General features: G+C 45.4%; 1 protein-coding gene across 1 annotated transcript in view; it reads left to right on the top strand.

The window, feature by feature from the left end:
* Positions 1-18314, top strand: part of lrp1ab (low density lipoprotein receptor-related protein 1Ab) — a 90457-nt gene that overhangs the window by 69715 nt on the left and 2428 nt on the right. The window contains exons 49-88 of the mRNA XM_078288221.1: positions 312-461; positions 561-683; positions 917-1033; positions 1188-1316; positions 1447-1575; positions 1736-1876; positions 2035-2222; positions 3464-3647; positions 3768-3853; positions 3966-4085; positions 4312-4499; positions 4617-4822; positions 6840-7028; positions 7318-7466; positions 7710-7803; positions 8005-8121; positions 8394-8513; positions 8655-8777; positions 8882-9007; positions 9203-9319; positions 10103-10209; positions 10368-10500; positions 10735-10857; positions 11001-11123; positions 11230-11367; positions 11546-11683; positions 11888-12007; positions 12135-12427; positions 12561-12739; positions 12854-12960; positions 13097-13216; positions 13351-13527; positions 13750-13890; positions 14492-14665; positions 15570-15731; positions 16236-16407; positions 16752-16853; positions 16982-17055; positions 17144-17237; positions 18144-18288. Coding sequence (XP_078144347.1) covers positions 312-461; positions 561-683; positions 917-1033; positions 1188-1316; positions 1447-1575; positions 1736-1876; positions 2035-2222; positions 3464-3647; positions 3768-3853; positions 3966-4085; positions 4312-4499; positions 4617-4822; positions 6840-7028; positions 7318-7466; positions 7710-7803; positions 8005-8121; positions 8394-8513; positions 8655-8777; positions 8882-9007; positions 9203-9319; positions 10103-10209; positions 10368-10500; positions 10735-10857; positions 11001-11123; positions 11230-11367; positions 11546-11683; positions 11888-12007; positions 12135-12427; positions 12561-12739; positions 12854-12960; positions 13097-13216; positions 13351-13527; positions 13750-13890; positions 14492-14665; positions 15570-15731; positions 16236-16407; positions 16752-16853; positions 16982-17055; positions 17144-17237; positions 18144-18288 — 5618 coding nt within the window. The remainder of the gene's footprint in view (positions 1-311; positions 462-560; positions 684-916; positions 1034-1187; positions 1317-1446; positions 1576-1735; positions 1877-2034; positions 2223-3463; positions 3648-3767; positions 3854-3965; positions 4086-4311; positions 4500-4616; positions 4823-6839; positions 7029-7317; positions 7467-7709; positions 7804-8004; positions 8122-8393; positions 8514-8654; positions 8778-8881; positions 9008-9202; positions 9320-10102; positions 10210-10367; positions 10501-10734; positions 10858-11000; positions 11124-11229; positions 11368-11545; positions 11684-11887; positions 12008-12134; positions 12428-12560; positions 12740-12853; positions 12961-13096; positions 13217-13350; positions 13528-13749; positions 13891-14491; positions 14666-15569; positions 15732-16235; positions 16408-16751; positions 16854-16981; positions 17056-17143; positions 17238-18143; positions 18289-18314) is intronic.

The raw sequence follows: 18314 nt of genomic DNA, 5'->3' as shown, positions 1-18314 counted from the left end.
TTTTGACAAGAGCCTAACCCGGGGGCATCCTGGTGACTCAGTCTGCTAATGTGCATGTCATGTGCTCTCTACTGCATGGGTTCACATCTAAGATTGTGCTAGGCTATTACATCTCTTTCTACCCCTTCTCCTGTCTGAGCTTCTCCCTTCGTGTAGGTGTTGGGGGGGAAAAAATCAATGAAGGGGAAGGTGGACTCTCTACTGTGCTTTAAAATGATTGAGACTGACATGGGAGAATCAGCTAAATGAATAGGAAATATATTTCTTTATGGTTCTATCTTAAAGGTTTTTATTATTATTCTGTATCCTAGAACCCACTGACTGCTCCCGTTTCTTCCGTCTGGGAGTGAAAGGAGCTTCCTTCCAGAGCTGTGAGAAAACCACCCTGTGTTACCTGCCCTCCTGGGTGTGCGACGGCAACAACGACTGTGGAGACTTCTCAGATGAGAGGAACTGCCCAGGTTGGACATTTTGTTCCCTGTAGCATGCTCTGTCCTCCAGTTTTCGTCGTCTCTTAAATTGCCGAAGCTCCTACATTGTGTTTTTCTGTTGTCTTGCAGATAAAAGGAAGCTGAAGTGTCCAGTCAACTTCTTTGCCTGTCCCAGCGGCCGCTGCATCCCTATGAGCTGGACCTGTGATAAGGAGAACGACTGTGAGAACGGAGCTGACGAGACACACTGTGGTCAGTCTGCTGCACAGATGTCCTCCATTACCCACACTGTTTGTTGAGCTATAATAAACAAGACTGGTGCCTTACACCTTAAAAATATAGCTGTTTTTCTTCACCAAAATATAGCTGTTCACGTTTACCTTCTCATTGTGCATGGAAAGGCATGACTGTTGCTGTTGCTGTTGTTAGGGAAAATGAAATCATTCTTTCAAAAAATTTGAGCTGTCTGTTTTCCCACTTGGCAGACAAGTTTTGTACATCCACCCAGTTTGAGTGTGGGAACCACCGCTGCATCTCCAGCCACTGGGTGTGTGACGGCTCTGACGACTGCGGAGACGGCTCTGATGAGGACCAGAAGTGCAGTGAGTCAGACTTATTATTTCCACTCTGTTCCCGTCGCTCACCTTGGCAACTGCCAGCCAGGGTATAACTGGCTTCTCTCACACACAGTGGAAGCATATGAGCATGTGTCCATGAGGTATTGTCATTATGTAACTCTCCCATATGTTGTCATAGAATCCAAGACCTGCAGTCCTGAGGCATTCCAGTGTCCAGGCTCCCATATGTGCGTGCCTCAGCGCTGGAAGTGTGACGGGGACAAGGACTGTCCCGATGGAGCTGATGAGAGCGTCAAGGCTGGCTGCAGTGAGTTGGACGTCACAAAATAGCCCAACGGAAAATCTGTCTTCTCTTATTTGTAAAAGATTAAAAAGCCAGACGCGGCCCCTCAATGTTTCTTGACCATTAACCCAAGTTCGCCCTCTTTCTTTCGCAGTGTACACCAACAGCACTTGCGATGTCGAGAATGAGTTCATGTGCCAGAACAGACAGTGTATCCCCAAACACTTTGTGTGCGATCATGACATTGACTGCTCCGATGGGTCAGATGAGTCCCCAGAATGTGGTAAGTGGATGTGTTGCCCAGAAGAGAGACTGAGGACAAACAAGTAGGAGGTTAAAAAGTTGAGAGAGAATGTGATTTGTGATTGTTTAAATAGTCGTCCTAACAATTGAGTATGAGGTGGAGAATGAATGTACTGATGGTATCTCTTCTTCTGGTGTAGAATACCCAACTTGCGGTCCGGAAGAGTTCCGCTGTGCCAATGGCCGCTGCCTCAACCAGAAGAGCTGGGAGTGTGACGGAGAGTTCGACTGTCAAGATCGCTCTGATGAAGCCCCCAAGAACCCCCGCTGCACTGACTCAGGTAGGCGTTACAGTCACTACACTGTACTGTATACATGCACTCACTATCTTACTTTACCTTTTTATTGCTCTACTAATAGAATGAACCGTGAATCATATTGGAAACTTCTCATAAAAAGGCAAAATCTGTGCAACTTCCCCATTTTTCTATAATTTCAGAGAGGAAGTGTAATGAATCAGCCTTTATGTGCCGCAATGGGAAGTGTTTGAACGAGACTCTGCTGTGTGACCGCAACGACGACTGCGGTGACGGCTCCGACGAGCTCAACTGCTTCATCAATGAGTGTCTGAACAGCAAGCTGAGTGGCTGCTCACAGCTCTGTGATGACCTCAAGATTGGCTTCAAGGTAAGCTGCCTTTATGGTTGTGGTTAAACTACACTATAACTTCTGCGATTTGTTCACGTGTTTTTTAATGGTCATATTAAAGAAACGGTGCACTCAGGCAGTGGGTACAAATCCCCCCTGGAGAGTTGTAAAGGTGTTTAGAAAGGTACCAGGAACTCAGGAACTCTTTTTTAGATTCTGCAATAGAACATCTAAAGGAAATAAATTAATTTATTCCTCAATTTTCTGACTTTAATTGGCCTAAATGTCGAGAAATTTTATGTCTGAAAATTACACAGTCAGCATGGCCTCAGGAACAATGGTGGGAGGGAGACTGGGTAAATTTTATCAATGGTGAGTCAAGAAGGTCCCGAAGTAAGAAGGTTAGGAACCGCTGCTCTCAGGCATGTGGTTATATAAGACAAAGTCGTGTTTTGGCTCTCTTCCTTGAAAGTAGGAGGCCGGTCTTAGAACAGCCTGAACTCCCTGTGAACTCTCATGACTGGGCTGTTATGGCTGTGCTCAGGGCTTCATTTGAAAATTAGAAGGGACAATTTGTAACTCACTGAGGCTGGAAGGATCCAGTTGTACGGAGGTGAGGCTGTTGAAGGTACTAGGAAGCAAGTTTTTAAAACCAGTGTTTTCACAACTATAAATATACAGAACTTTCCCCATTACAGACTTGCCATAGTTTGATTTCCTTCAAGCATAGATCTAATGTACAGCTTAAATTCCCACATTATAGCATAGGTAGAATTGTCGGAATGGGAAGTGACAGTTTAAATTGTTGGAGCAGCCAACAGATTAAGACTTGTAATGAATGAGAGCTTTTACAGTGTCCCTTGGTAAGATGAAGTGCATGCCACTTGGTTTTCTACACTTTGCACTCGCTGCCAATACTGTCACTTGTTGTGCCTAAGCCAACTTCACAAATGAGATTAACAGGTATTTATAAAGCCTACATGACATCAGCAATTCAATTGATTTCATACCTGTGTTGAGATATCTAAAATAAGTTTGAGTCCATTCCACTTTACATAGAATTTGGGCAAGGATGGGGCTTGTGTGGAATTTTGGTGAAAGGAAAAGCACATCTGTCAGATTGGCTGACTGAAAGGTTTTGCGACGAGAGGTGGCAGGCCGGTTTGAATGGGTGTCTAGAATAGAACTCAGAGGTGGCATATCTCGTTCCAGCAAGCGCTGACTCAAATAAGTCCGGGCTGTGTGTTTTGACATGCCTTCTGTGCTCTCGGCCCCTTCAGTGCAGGTGTCATCCTGGTTTCCAGCTGAAGCGGGACGGGAAGACATGTGTGGATATAGACGAGTGCACAACTAGCTACCCTTGTACTCAGCGCTGCATCAACACACATGGCAGCTTCCACTGTCTCTGTGTGGACGGCTTTGAACTCAGCCCCAATGACCCCACCATCTGCAAGTCCACATCGGGTAAGTCGTGTGTGTGTATGTGTGTGTGTGTGTGTGTGTGTGCATATGTGTGCTTTGCATAACTGTTTTCATAGCCAAATCAATCATGATGACCCATACATGTTTTTCTTTTGTGTGTAGAAGAGGAGCCCTACCTGATCTTTGCCAACCGTTACTACCTGAGAAAACTCAACCTGGATGGCTCCAACTACACTCTTATCAAACAGGTAAAAAAAAAACAATGGTATTCAGTTTGACCAACTGACATAATGAACCAGGTTAAGTTTTTGTTGCTAGCTGTCCATAACCCTGCTGCTACTGCACCTGCCTGTCTTCCAGGGTCTGAATAATGCAGTGGCACTGGATTTCCACTATGCAGAGCACATGATCTACTGGACAGATGTGACAACTCAGGGAAGCATGATCCGACGCATGCGGATGAACGGCAGCAATGTGGAGGTCAGTGGAGAAATCAAATGTCCTATTATTTTGGATATTTTGGCTCTATATATATACCGGAGACCACTGGACAGTTTAGTACAGTTGACACATTTATGACAATTTGTTGGAATGGCATACTATTCACTCTTCTTTAGGGAAGTTGGTCCAACCATATGACAGACTGACTGGATAATCAGCCAATATCAGCCAACTCTCTAACTCTGTAATTTGGCCTACCTGGCAGGTGTTGCACCGCACCTCCCTGAGTAACCCAGATGGCTTGGCGGTGGACTGGGTGGGCGGGAACCTGTACTGGTGTGATAAGGGCCGGGACACCATCGAGGTGTCAAAGCTCAATGGGGCCTACCGGACTGTCCTGGTCAACAGCGGTCTGAGGGAACCGCGTGCCGTGGCTGTGGACGTACGCTATGGGTGAGAGACGCAGGACTCAACTAATTTTAGCTATTCACCTATGTTTGGAATTCAAGTGTAAGTTTCATAATGATATATACTTAAATATTAACTCTACCTTTCTCTCCTGGTGGTTAGGTACCTGTACTGGTCTGACTGGGGTGACAACCCCCACATAGGCAGGATAGGGATGGACGGCACCAACAGGAGTGTTATCGTCGAGGATAAGATCACCTGGCCCAACGGCCTAACACTCGACTTCATCAATGACCGCATATACTGGGCCGACGCCAGGGAGGACTACATCGAGTTCGCTAGCCTGGATGGCACCAGCAGACACACAGGTAACAGGCCGACGTGTAAACACACACACACACACACACACACACAATTGCAGAGATGTGGTCCCCACTTTGGCTGAGTTTCCGTGGTCGCTCAGCTCTATAGGAAATTAAATTGATCGTGTTGCTCGCAGTGTGGAAGCACGTTTACAGTGCGTAAACCAGTCATGCATACTCTCAAACACACATGCACACATGCTTGTCAAAGCGCCACCAAGCATAAACATGGTTGCTGGGGAGAGTCCTGCAGCCCCGGCCCAGGGGACAGACAGCCTGAATAGGGGAGATTGTTCTGACCACCGAGGGCTCCAGCATGCATGACGTCTGAATAGCGCTCCCTTGTTTAGCGCGCTCACCACAATAGTTGATATTGTCAGCCAACCAGGCATGCAGAAGAATGCAGGAGTGCAGAGGACGTCTCTATTGAAATTCTTTGCATTCGCTAAACTGTTTTAAACACATGAACAAGCCTCGCACAAAGCGTCCCTCGAGCATTTGTGTTCTGGACAGCTACAGCATCAAGTCAGTTCTGAGCAGAGCTGGGATCAAAAATGTACATAGTGTGAAGTTTGAGTGTGGGTGTATGGGATAGTATATAATCTACAAAAAACACTTGTGAGAGAGAATTGTTGTGAGTTTTGGGCATACTGAGTACTTCTTCTGACACACCACAAAACTTTGGAACTGTTGGAAGCATGTTGGAATGAAAGCCACACTTTTTACAGCTTGAATCACATCTGAAATTTACTGGGCAAGCAATCGTGGAATATATAATAAAAATACACATCAAACAAAGGCAATCCTTGTTGGTGAGAAACAAAGAAAACTTAGTTGTGATTTTGAGTGAGTTGACAGATGAAACACACGTCACAGACAGTCTTCTGTTAGCTTTGCAGTGTTAGCCCACCTGTCGTGGGTCCCGGGAGTTTTTTTCACCCATCCCCCGACACACAAATACCAATGTGGCCATGTGTGTGTTTGCTGAGCGAGACTTGGCCTGTTTGAATTCAGATAAGGGTGGATCAAAGGGCGCTTCATGCTAATCCGACTGATATCTCAGTTCAATCTAGCGTTGTAAAACTACTATGACATGATAAGCATGGGGATGAACATATATTAATTTAAAGCACACCACAGGTTCTAATCAGTGCTGACCCGACATCACCTAATGACATAGATGATGTTTTGAACATGGGTCTCCCGTATGTGTGTGTGTGTGTGTGTGTGTGTGTGTGTGTGTGTGTGTGTGTGTGTGTGTTTATATGATTGCAAGTGTGTATCCACGCATGTGTGATTTACTGGATCACTGTGTTTTACAACAGAGTGAAACTGATGGTGTGTTTCCATAACAGCATGTCCCAGCCCCAAACACTGAGAGCAAACACATGAAATGACAAGTATATGGGAGCGGAAACAGCGCAATTAGAGTGTAAACCCTAATGAAGCGTAGCACCTATTACATAACACATAGATATAGTGGAGCCATTGTAGCTGTGCACCCCGCCTCACTTCTGTTTTACATTAACGTTGCAAGATTTTCCAAACAATTTCTCTTGAGGGTTGTAGCAACAGCGTAGCTGTTCAACTACTAAGACTGTTCATGGAATTTCTGGAATATCATGGAAATGTGTATCCTAGATAGGGAAAGTCCGGAAATATGATCATTTCTCTGGAGAAGTCAGGAGATATCAGGGAATTTTACAAATGGGTCACATTTCAGGAATATACCAGCATGTATTTTATAACTTGTTTCACACATTTATTGCGTTAGATGGTGGTTTTCATATGCTCTATGGCCACTTCTCCACTGCAAGTCCAACTCTAGTGAAAACCAGACTTTTAACCACTTTATAACATTTCTGAGCTGAAAAACTACTTTAATAAATTGTGAAGGAATCATTGAATTTTACTCAGGACCACAGTGGGAACCCTGTAGCATGACAGAAGTGCTATAATTGGCCATTGATTTGATTATCTTCTCATAAATAAGATTATTCCATGTTTGTATGTTCATCCACAGTTCTTAGCCAAGACATCCCCCACATCTTTGCCATGACTCTGTTTGAGGAGTTCATCTACTGGACCGACTGGGAGACCAAGTCCATCAACAGAGCTCATAAGACCCTGGGCACCAACAAGTCCACCCTGATCAGCACCCTGCATCGGCCCATGGACATCCACATTTACCATCCCTACCGCCAGCCTGAGGGTAAGAGACACACTGGTGTAACAAGCATTTTCATCCACGTGTATACATACATATGAAAAACTCCAAACAAACATGATTGCAAAATCTTTCAATCCAATCCAAAAATGAAGGTCTGCAGTAGAATGAAATTTCGATAAGGTGTAGGAGTCCTGTATATACTGTATATACACCGACATAATAATACATAGATACACACACAAACAGTATGTGTCAATCCTGTGCTGTAAACATATCTATGCAATCAGAAGTTAAGACATTCCCCCTCTTTCCCTCTCTCTCTTCCTCCCAGTGCTAAATCACCCATGCCAGACAAACAACGGGGGTTGCAGTAACCTCTGCCTGCTCTCTCCTGGAGGAGGCTACAAGTGTGCTTGTCCCACCAACTTCTACCTGGCCAACGACCAGCGCACCTGCATGTCCAACTGTACCGCTAGCCAGGTAAGGAGGCTGACAGTGACACACGGGGCGAATATGACTGAACAAGTGCAGTTGATAAGTGACTTGTCATGCTCCGCCTCGGTGCCTTTTGTTTGATGAACTGCTTGTGCCTGGTGCTTGTCTATTGACAGCTGGCCGGCTGCCCAGTGCTAGCTAACCTCTGCTTTTGTCAGTGGCGTTGTACTAATGTAGCTCTGGTATTTTCCTATCATCGCTCTGATTTATCTCCCTGTCCTCCCCTAGTTTGTGTGCAAGAACGACAAGTGCATCCCCTTCTGGTGGAAATGCGACACGGAGGACGATTGTGGTGACCGGTCAGATGAGCCAGCAGACTGCCGTAAGTGTTTGAGAAAGACGTCCAGGAGAGGATAGGGGGTCAAATTCCTGCTACATGGTATATGTATATGATTACGTTTGAGTCTAATTCAGCGAGAGAGGGATATTCTGCAGGGAGGAGGTGGAGTGTGTGCGGGGTTAACATACCGTAGTGTAAGTAAGGTATGATCTTGATAGACTGTGACTGTTGCTTCTCTGACAGCGGAGTTCAAGTGCAGGCCAGGTCAGTTCCAGTGCGGTACAGGCATCTGCACCAACCCGGCCTACATCTGTGACGGAGACAACGACTGCCAGGACAACTCGGACGAGGCCAACTGCGGTACATCTCTCTTACTCAGTTTTCTATTCATATACTGTTTATTCATTCATTTCATTCCTCTTTGTCCCATTTGCCCTTCTGTTTTTCTGTCTTTTTCTTGCTTCTTTCTCATCTTTATTTCCTCCCTTTTCATTTGATCACATCTCTCTTTCTCTTTCTCTGTCTGTTCCATTACCTGCATCCTGTAATGTCTTTTTTTTTTTCTTGTATTCTCCAACCAACACTTTATTGATAAGCACCATATCTGCTGGTTCTCTGTAATTGCACTGCAGATATCCATGTTTGCCTGCCCAGCCAGTTCAAATGTTCCCACCCAAGTCGCTGCATCCCAGGCATCTTCCGCTGCAACGGCCAGGACAACTGCGGAGAAGGAGAGGACGAGAAGGACTGTCGTGAGTAGACCACTTTTTCTCTCTTCTTTGCCTCTCTTTTTCTCTCCTTCCAATCCTGGGTTATTTCTGATATGCCATTCTTTCTTCTTTTTTGGTATTTCAATGCTAGTAACTCTATTAATTTGCTCTCCCTCACCATAGCCGAGGTCACGTGTGCCCCCACCCAGTTCCAGTGTGCCATCACCAAGCGCTGCATCCCTCGCGTCTGGGTGTGTGACCGCGATAATGACTGCGTCGATGGATCTGACGAACCCGCCAACTGCAGTAAGACTCCCATTTTATTTTGGAATTTCCTTTATTCAGTTAAATGCTTGTCTTGATTGGTTCTCTCACTGGTATCCGTCCATCCAACTGTTTTCCCTCTCCAGCCCAGATGACGTGCGGTGTGGATGAGTTCCGCTGTAAAGACTCTGGACGCTGCATCCCGGCTCGCTGGAAGTGTGACGGCGAGGACGACTGCGGCGATTCATCGGACGAGCCCAAAGAGGAGTGTGGTGAGCGTCCTGTCTGCTAAAAAAACAACATAGATGCACAAGAGGTTTTGTGTCATTGAGGTTTCAAATTGTAATGCCCATCATATGAATATACAGTAGATTGTTTTGTTGATCTTTTCAAATGTGTTTTTTGTGCTATGGTGTTGTCATTTGTATATTCTCTTATTGAACTAACATTTGCTGTGTTTTGTGCAGCTGAAAGGACATGTGAGCCCTACCAGTTCAGATGTAAGAACAACCGCTGTGTGCCGGGCCGCTGGCAGTGTGACTATGACAACGACTGTGGGGACAACTCAGACGAAGACAAGTGCGGTGAGTGTCACTTTCAGCTTTGGAACGACGTCTCCATTGCTGCACACTGTTATCTCACCTTGTCCACTGTTACTTGCAGTCATACTCATGTCTTGTCCATTGATAACACACTTGTCCATTGTGCATACTAAGTCACTTGTCAATGCTAACTTGTTGCCCTAACTTTCACACTAGATTATTGTGTTTTTCACCAAACACATTTCCATTCACTGACATTTCTGACGCATCTCACCTCATCTGGTATTTGTTTCATTTCATACTGTCCTGTTGGCATGAGCCAGAGGTAGGTCTCTCCACCTTCATATGTAAACCCCTCCCATATTCTGTGTGTCACCTCTCTGCTGTGCCCCCTACTGCATCCTGTCTCCATCTCAGCCATTACCTGCACATGCTCCTGTCCCGTTATCCCCACCAAACTGAGAGGTTGCAAGCAGAGCTCCAAATAGATTTGTTTTGTGACAGTATTGTAGCGTTCTCCTTTTGCCACTAGATGCCACTGTGCAAAACCTATTTTAATTTCCATTTTGATTATTACCACAAATGATACAGATGTATACATAGTGCATGCTCATTAAAATACCATTGTTAAGTTTTAGACTTGTATGGAGCTCCCCTTGGACCTCATTTGACCTCCTGCAGTGTCTGTAATCTACCCCATGCTTGTTCCATCCCTTGTGACGAGTCTTGTGGCAATGTCTAGAATATCCATTATAGCTCCCTTTTGGGAGTGTGTACCAGTATTGTCTTCTTCATGAATGATGTGTTTTTGTTTTTCTCCTGCAGTGCCGCGGCAGTGCTCAGAAAGTGAGTTTGCCTGCACCAACGGCCGCTGTATTGCCGGGAGGTGGAAGTGCGATGGAGACCATGACTGTGCTGACGGGTCTGATGAGGTGCAGAAACACACACTCATCTTTAATAGTTTTGAGTGTTAGAACGTCTTTTAATAAGTGATATTTAATGGGAGACTAGTTCAGTGGTATGATCAGTACTAACTCAGCAGTATGAATGCTGATCCTTGCTTGACTGCTGGCTGTGTTTTTTTCTTCAGCATGGCTGTGATCTCAAGTGTGACAACGACCAGTTCCAGTGTAAGAACGGACATTGTATCCCCATCCGCTGGCGGTGTGACGCCGACGCTGACTGCATGGATGGCAGTGACGAAGAGAAGTGTGGCAGTGCCGGTGAGTGTGTGTATCTGTGTCTGTCTGTATGGTACATGCTGTTGTGATTTTTACTGTGTGTCAAATTGTGTGTTTTTATTGTTAACCCTGTCTGCAAAGTAAATTTCCCATATGGGACAGAAAGGCCATACAGTGGGCTAGTTACACCGAATCCCCTAAATGCCATAAAACGGAGATGTATCAGGTTTTATATGAACACACAGTTACAGTAACAATCCCCCCTGTGTTTCTCAGCTGGGCGTCACTGCCCCCTGGATGAGTTCCAGTGTAACAACACCTTGTGTAAACCTCTTGCCTGGAAGTGTGACGGGGAGGACGACTGCGGGGACAACTCTGACGAGAATCCTGACGAGTGCAGTGAGTGCACACATATGAATCTTACACATGTGAATCGCTTTCTGTCTCCACCTTTCGTTGGTCACAAAGCTTCTCCTGACCTGTTTTCTGCCTCTTCTACCCTCTTTGCTCCTCCTTGTCTTCTTTCTCTCTTCTGCTCTTAGGGAGGTTCCAGTGCCCACCCACCAGGGCTTTCCGCTGCCAAAATGACCGCGTATGTCTTCAAATATCCAAGAGATGTGACGCCGTCAATAACTGTGGCGACAACTCGGATGAACTGAACTGCCGTAAGCCGTGGAGCTGTTTAGCTATGACATTCCCCACTTTTCTGACTTTCATTAATGGGATTGCTGACCTGTGTGTGTGTGTGTGTGTGTGTGTGTGTGTCTACAGAGGCCCCTCCAGCTGTGCCCACTTGTGAGAAGGATGAGTTCCTGTGTGCCAACGGCAAGTGCATCAGCTCCACCTTGCGCTGTAACTTCTTCAACGACTGTGAGGACTACGGCTCAGATGAGATCAACTGCAAGACAGGTGCCTCAACTTTCACATTTAATCAACTACATTACAGATCTGTGGTCTCTACTGAATAGCACAGAAGGCTTAGAATCACTTCGACTTCAACTGCACTGATTCAACTTTGAGCTCATGTCATACTTTCTGTCTATTTCAGTCCTGTTAAAATCGATCTTTTTTGTGTATCCATATCTAGACACCAAGCTGAATGACTGTAGGAGTAACAGGACTCAGTGTGGCGACGGAGACGAGGCTCACTGTGTCACCAATGGCACTGACTCCTTCTGCTCCTGCAAGCCGGGCTTCCAGAAGACAGGACACCACACCTGTGGAGGTACACACCCACAGTTGTTTTTCTCATAGTTTAAACTATCAAGGAACCGTTGTGCTCTTAACTCAAGACCTACTAGAAAGGAGGCCAGCTGTGTAGACATACAAGAAAGAAACATAGAAAAAAGACCTGGAAACCTTCATTAGCATCAGTCGTCTCATATTTTTCTGTCTGATGTGTTTTCCCCCTCTTCTCTCCCTTGCTCAGATAAGAATGAGTGTCAGCAGTTTGGAGTGTGTTCCCATGTCTGCAACAACACCAAAGGCTCCTACAAGTGCAGCTGCCACAAATACTTCACCAGGATCAATGACACCTGCAAGGCTGACAGTAAGGACCATAACTATATCTGTCTTGTATACATTACTTGTTCTTTATTCTATGTGAATTTAAGCGTCTCATTATGAACTTTAAAGGCCTTTCCTCCTCACCCTCTCCATTTCTGTCTTCCATCCAGGCATGAACAGCAGTCGACAGATTCTCTACATAGCCGATGACAACGAGATTCGCAGCCTGGACCCTGGCATGCCCAACTGGCGCTATGAGCAGACCTTCCAGGGCGACGCCAGCGTGCGTATAGATGCGATGGACCTGCACATCAAGACCAACCGCATCTTCTGGACCAACTGGCACACGGGACGCATCTCCTCCTACGAGCTTCCAGGACCGTCCACGTCCTCCTCCTCGGGACCCTCCTCCAACTCCCACCGCAACCGACGGCAGAGCGAGGGCCGGGTCACTAACCTGCAGGTGAGGCTTGTCAAATGCCAAGAACACAAACAAGGAAAACAGGAAAAAGAGGCCCTTCAGATAGGTGAGAGGATACACACACATAAATATTCACTCAAACACTAACTAAATCCCTCTCTCCTCCTGTGTCCAGATCCAAGAGCTGAAGATGCCTCGTGGGATAGCCGTGGACTGGGTGGCTGGTAACCTGTACTGGACCGATTCTGGCCGAGATGTGATCGAAGTGGCTCAGATGTCGGGCCAGAACTGCAAGACCCTCATCTCTGGCATGATCGACGAGCCTTACGCCATCGTAGTGGATCCACAGAGAGGGTAAGAGAGAGGACTCATCAGTGGTGTGTGTGTGTGTGTGTGTGTGTGTGCAGCTGCAACAATCATATAAAATGTTTGACTGTGTGCGTCCCACTGATGTGTGTTTCCCTTCAGTACCATGTACTGGGCAGACTGGGGAAACCACCCTAAAATTGAGACTGCTGCCATGGATGGCACTCTGAGACAGACTCTGGTGCATGAGAACATCCAGTGGCCCACAGGTCAGTATGGCATTACCATTGTAGGCATTTGTTTTGGAAGTCAGTTCGCCCTGCTTCACATTCACACATTTACACACATTCACACCCGGGAGCTCATATCTTTATCTGCAAGCCCTTTTCTATTCTGTCTCTACAGGTCTGGCAGTGGACTACTTCAACGAGCGTCTGTACTGGGCAGATGCTAAACTCTCAGTCATCGGTAGCGTTCGTCTGGACGGCTCCGATCCTGTCATTGCCGTCTCCGGCCTCAAAAACAGTTGAGTTCTCTCCACACTTGTTTCTTGGATCTGTATCGAAGAGGGAAGGAAAAATGTGAAACGTAAATGTTTGAAAACCTGATTTGGGACATGGACGTTAACACTTTCCCTGTGTTTATTTTCCCTCTTTCAGACCTTCTCCATCCATTCAGCATAGATATCTTTGAGGACTACATATATGGAGTCACGTATATCAATAACTTTGTCTTCCGGGTCAACAAGTTTGGCAAGGGCTCCATGGAGAATCTCACTACAGGCATCAACCACGCTACAGACATCGTGCTCTACCATCGCTACAAGCAGCCGGAGAGTGAGTGTCAAATATCAAACAACATGCTGTTCTTAGACTCATTTCTAATATAGTCTGCTGTTACCTTGTATAGTTTTGCGGCCACAAAAAATACAAGAGATGCATAGATTCCGAAGACATATACACACATCATATGCAGAGTTTTAAGATGCTGCAGGTTTTTTGTTTTTACATATACCATGTAGTTTTTCTGACTGGATGTCTTGTCTCTCTCTGCTCCAGTGACCAACCCGTGTGACAGGAAGAAGTGTGAGTGGCTGTGTCTGCTCAGCCCCAGTGGACCGGTGTGTACCTGCCCCAACAACTATGTGGCAGACAACGGAACCTGCGTGGAGAGGCCGGTTCCCACACAGTCACCATTCTGTAAGCACACACGCACGCACACACACACACACACACACACAATTACACACCAGGTGCAGATGGTTCACACGTGTACCTGTGCATTTGTGTGCCTTTGTACCTGTACATACAGACTCGCCTTAAATAGTAATTGCAAATACTACCAGAGTACCACATTTTTTTTTTTTGACTTGGGTAAACTAAAAAAAATGTACCTGCCAAGAATTATTTTTACCAATCAAAGGAATAAACAAATAGTTTTCATTGAAGTATGCAATTTTTTATAGAAATATGTCAACATTTGGTGAAGTTTAGATGCTACCGCTTTCTTACTGTTTTATCAGAAGGCTGTTCGATACAGAGCCATTGTTTTGCTTTGATTTGATTTGCTCACAGTCCGAGAGAGTGTACGGTGGCCAGCAGGGACAAGGTTTGAGAACAGGCAAAAGCTACACTGTATATAACTAAAATCTATAACTATAACCTTATTGATTTATCCACCAAAGACAAATTTTACTGCCATTTGGCACTAGGTGGGCGTTAACGTCAAACCCTGAATACAAATGTTTGTTGTTTGTTCAACTTCAGCATGGTAACCCCCCCTCCCTCCCTGTTATCCCAGCTCCCCCCTCAGGCCCCTGTACTATCCAGTGTCAGAATGGCGGGAGCTGCTTCCTCAACTCCCGTCAGATGGCCAAGTGTCGCTGCCAGCCCAGCTACAGCGGAGAGAGGTGTGAGATCAACCACTGCAGGGACTACTGCAAGAACGGAGGCACCTGCACTGCCTCCCGCACAGGTAACACACACAACACACTGACACAATGATTCATTGATTTAACATAGACTCAATGTGTTGTGAACATCCAGCTTACAATGTTATGAGCACTTATACTTACTTACATGGCAAGTAAGAAATTATTTACTTTCAAACCATCTGTAGTTTCTACATATATGTCGAGTTTAATTTCCTCTTTCACCCTAAAAACATATCTTTGCAGTGTTTTTGCAGTGATTCATGGTCAAGCCATGGTGGGTGGGGAAGCCTTCACCTAGTTAGGAATAGGCAGAATGCCTCTAATTTCAAAATCACTTCTTTAAAACAACACAAAACACTTCTGATGTTTTATTACTTACAGTTTCTAGATTTTAACATGAAAATGTCAAATTTGATAAGTCAAATAATAAGGACTGCTCCAGTAAGGAGTTAGGGCAGCTGATCCCAGCTGAACGAACATGTTTTTATAGTGTTGAGTCCAAATCAATCCAAAATGTGATGGGCTCTCTGGAGGTTTCATTAGCAACCACAATCACGGGCCAAAAGGCTGCAGCAGAGAGCTCAGAAACTAGTGCATGAAGCAGGTGACTTCCCCATGTCTGTTTACAACACTGAGACTATGCTAGCACTTTGTCTACTCTACTTTTATCTATAAATCCGATATGAATTGCTGTACATAAAAAATGCATAAACATAATAAGAGGATTTCTTTCTTAATTAACACACCCTTTGTACCAGTTACATATCGAGCATTGACTGTAAGACCTAAGGTCTACAGACCTGAGTAATTATCTTGAGATGCATAGCTGTAATCTTTATGTAAGCAAGTGCAGTTCTTCTCACAGATATATGTGCTTCGTACTTTCACTTTCATGTTTACCAGAGATTTCTTTGACTCATCAGTCCAACCTGATCTGTCTTGTAGGTACTCCGACCTGTCGCTGCCTGCAGGGTTTCACCGGGCCCAACTGTAACCGCCACACTTGCCAGGACTACTGCCAGAACGGAGGCAACTGCTCAGTCAACACCGGCAACCAGCCAACCTGTAGCTGCCCAGCAGACTACCAGGGAGACCAGTGCCAGTACAGTAAGTGGCTCCGTCAATGTCAATGTTACGGCACCACTTAAAGATGCGATCCAGAATTTATTTGACCACCTACATTTTGGGTATATTTTCTTAAAGCGTTTGACTTGTGAATGGGAAAATAAGGTTTATGGGAAATTCATAGCCTGTCATACCTCAAAATGCAAGTCTGTTTTACTTGATGTTCACAAATGTAACAAAATGTAAATAAACATTTTATAGACTCAGAATAGCTCATGTAAATCTGTCACATACTGTCAGTCGTTGTACCAACTGTTCAGACACACTCAGCAGTGTTTTGACGGGCGTCATACTCTGCTGATGACCTGAGACAGACATAATTCTCACAAATGCGAATTCCTGAATTCACTTTTTTTCGAAATCATCTACAATCATTTTGAGAAAAAATACCCCGCAACCTACAGAATAATCTAACAGGTGGTAGTTGTATGAAACTATCACTGTACTTTGCAGCTCTTAACCTTTACCTTTCCTTCTGGTCCCCAGGTAAATGTGAAGGGTTCTGTGAGAACGGTGGAACCTGCTTACAGACCACCAATGGCACCAAAGTGTGTCAGTGCCCTAATCAGTTCCATGGACAGCAGTGTGAGCTGGACAAATGTCAGTACTGTGGGACGGGCAAGTGTTTGACGTCAGCCTTAGGAGAGGTTTCATGCAGGTAAATATGCCGTGGAAAACGGACTCTGCACAAAACACACTAGATCTGGATCACATGTTATGTGCAAATATTTCTTAGAATGTGTTTTAACCTGCTGAGCACTACATGGGTAGAGTCTATGACATCAGGGCAATTCAGGTCAAGTAAGTTTAAATTCACTCTCAAATACTTCAAGATGATCTTCCACGCCCATCTAGCACCTAAATAAAAACAAATGAAAAGTATTTGCAAGTGCCATTTAAGCCAGGTGTGAAACATACATGCAATACACACAACAATTAGAGAGTGTAATTCATTTTTAATCTTGTTACCATGTGTGTGTGTTTGTGTTTGTGTTTGTGTAGCTGTCCCAACGGTCAGACCCAGCCCAGCTGCTACTCCTGTTTGGATTTCTGCACCAATGGACAATGTTCTGTTGACACTCGCACGCTGCTGCCTCAGTGCAAGTAAGATATGACCTTAAGACTTACTAAGCACACACACATTCACCTGCTCTCTCTCTCTGTGTCTCTCTCTCTCACACACACACACACACACTCTTCGTAACCCTAACTGTGACTTGCCATATGTTCAGGTGTCCTGTGGGATGGAGTGGATACAGATGTGACGTCACTGCTGCTCCTGTGGACTCTGCTGGCTCCGGTGGAAGTAAGTCACTCTCGGCCCCTCACCTAGATTCCTTGTTGTGAGCAAAACGTGCCCTTTGGTCTTATTTGCTGGTGTTATTTACTTGCAGGCACTGCCTCCGTAGTCATCCCAGTGCTCCTGCTGCTGTTACTGGCACTGCTGGTGGTCGGCGCCATCTTGTGGTACAAGCGGAGAATGCGTGGGTGAGTAGCGGTTTCAGAGGCCAACAAGCCGCTCACTCGAACTCTCTTCTCCATTTCTCGTCTGTTCCTCACACCTGTACTATCTAGCTTCTCTCTTTTTCTCTTACCTTTCATCTCCCGTGGATAACCATCTATTTCCTGTCTCCCAGGTCTCTATGGCCGGGCAAATCTCGTTCTCAACGCTTGCGGTAACTTTATAGGGTTACATAATTCACCTGTTGCCCCTATGACCCCCAGATCCCGCCCCTCCCTTCCCTAATATCCAGTCAGATTGGCCATGCTGTCTGTCAGTCCATGTGTCCATGCTGCTGGTCAGTGTAGAATCTGTCTGTTTGTCCTTGCCTGCCATCTCCTGTTTGCCTCCCTCGGGGTTTCCCACCCAGCAACGCAGGGATCTATTGACTATGGAATATCTTTGCTGGTGATGCAAAGTCAATTGAACTGTTTTGCCCCCCTTCCCTCTCCATACTTTCCCCTGTTTACATTGTGTGCAAGGCCTACTTGATGCTTAATGCCATGTGCTTTCATAGTAGTAGTAAACTGTATAACTGTGCATCTATGACTATTGTTTATGTGCTTGCAAACAGCCAAATATTTGCAATGTGAACATCCAGCATTCTCCTTAATAGACATGCTGCAGTATATTCGCTGGGTGTGATCAAATGGCCTTTTGACAGAAAGCTCATTTGACAACCTTATGTGTTGTCTTGACTGTGTGTAGCTGGTGGTGAGTGATCGTCTGGTTTATGCTGGGTTATGATACATTTCTGTCCCATGTGAATTGTTTCACTCGAGGTTTCTTCAAATAATAGTTTATGCTCTTTTTTTTTTTTGCACCCATGTCTTCTAAAACAAATCCATAACTTATGCTGTAACTCAGTTTTGCTTGTCTTTGTCTGTTCACAGTGCCAAGGGCTTCCAGCACCACAGGATGACCAATGGAGCCATGAATGTGGAGATCGGGAACCCTGCCTATAAGATCTATGAGGGAGAGCCTGACGATGACGCCGGAGAGCTGCTGGATTCAGACTTTGCTTTGGACCCAGACAAGGTAACACACCCAAAAGCACTTTTGTT

This window comes from Centroberyx gerrardi, chromosome 14 (genome assembly GCF_048128805.1).
Source record: "Centroberyx gerrardi isolate f3 chromosome 14, fCenGer3.hap1.cur.20231027, whole genome shotgun sequence".
Taxonomy (NCBI): domain Eukaryota; kingdom Metazoa; phylum Chordata; class Actinopteri; order Beryciformes; family Berycidae; genus Centroberyx; species Centroberyx gerrardi.
The sequence above is the reverse complement of the archived record's forward strand: the minus strand, read 5'-3'. Positions and strand labels throughout refer to the sequence as shown.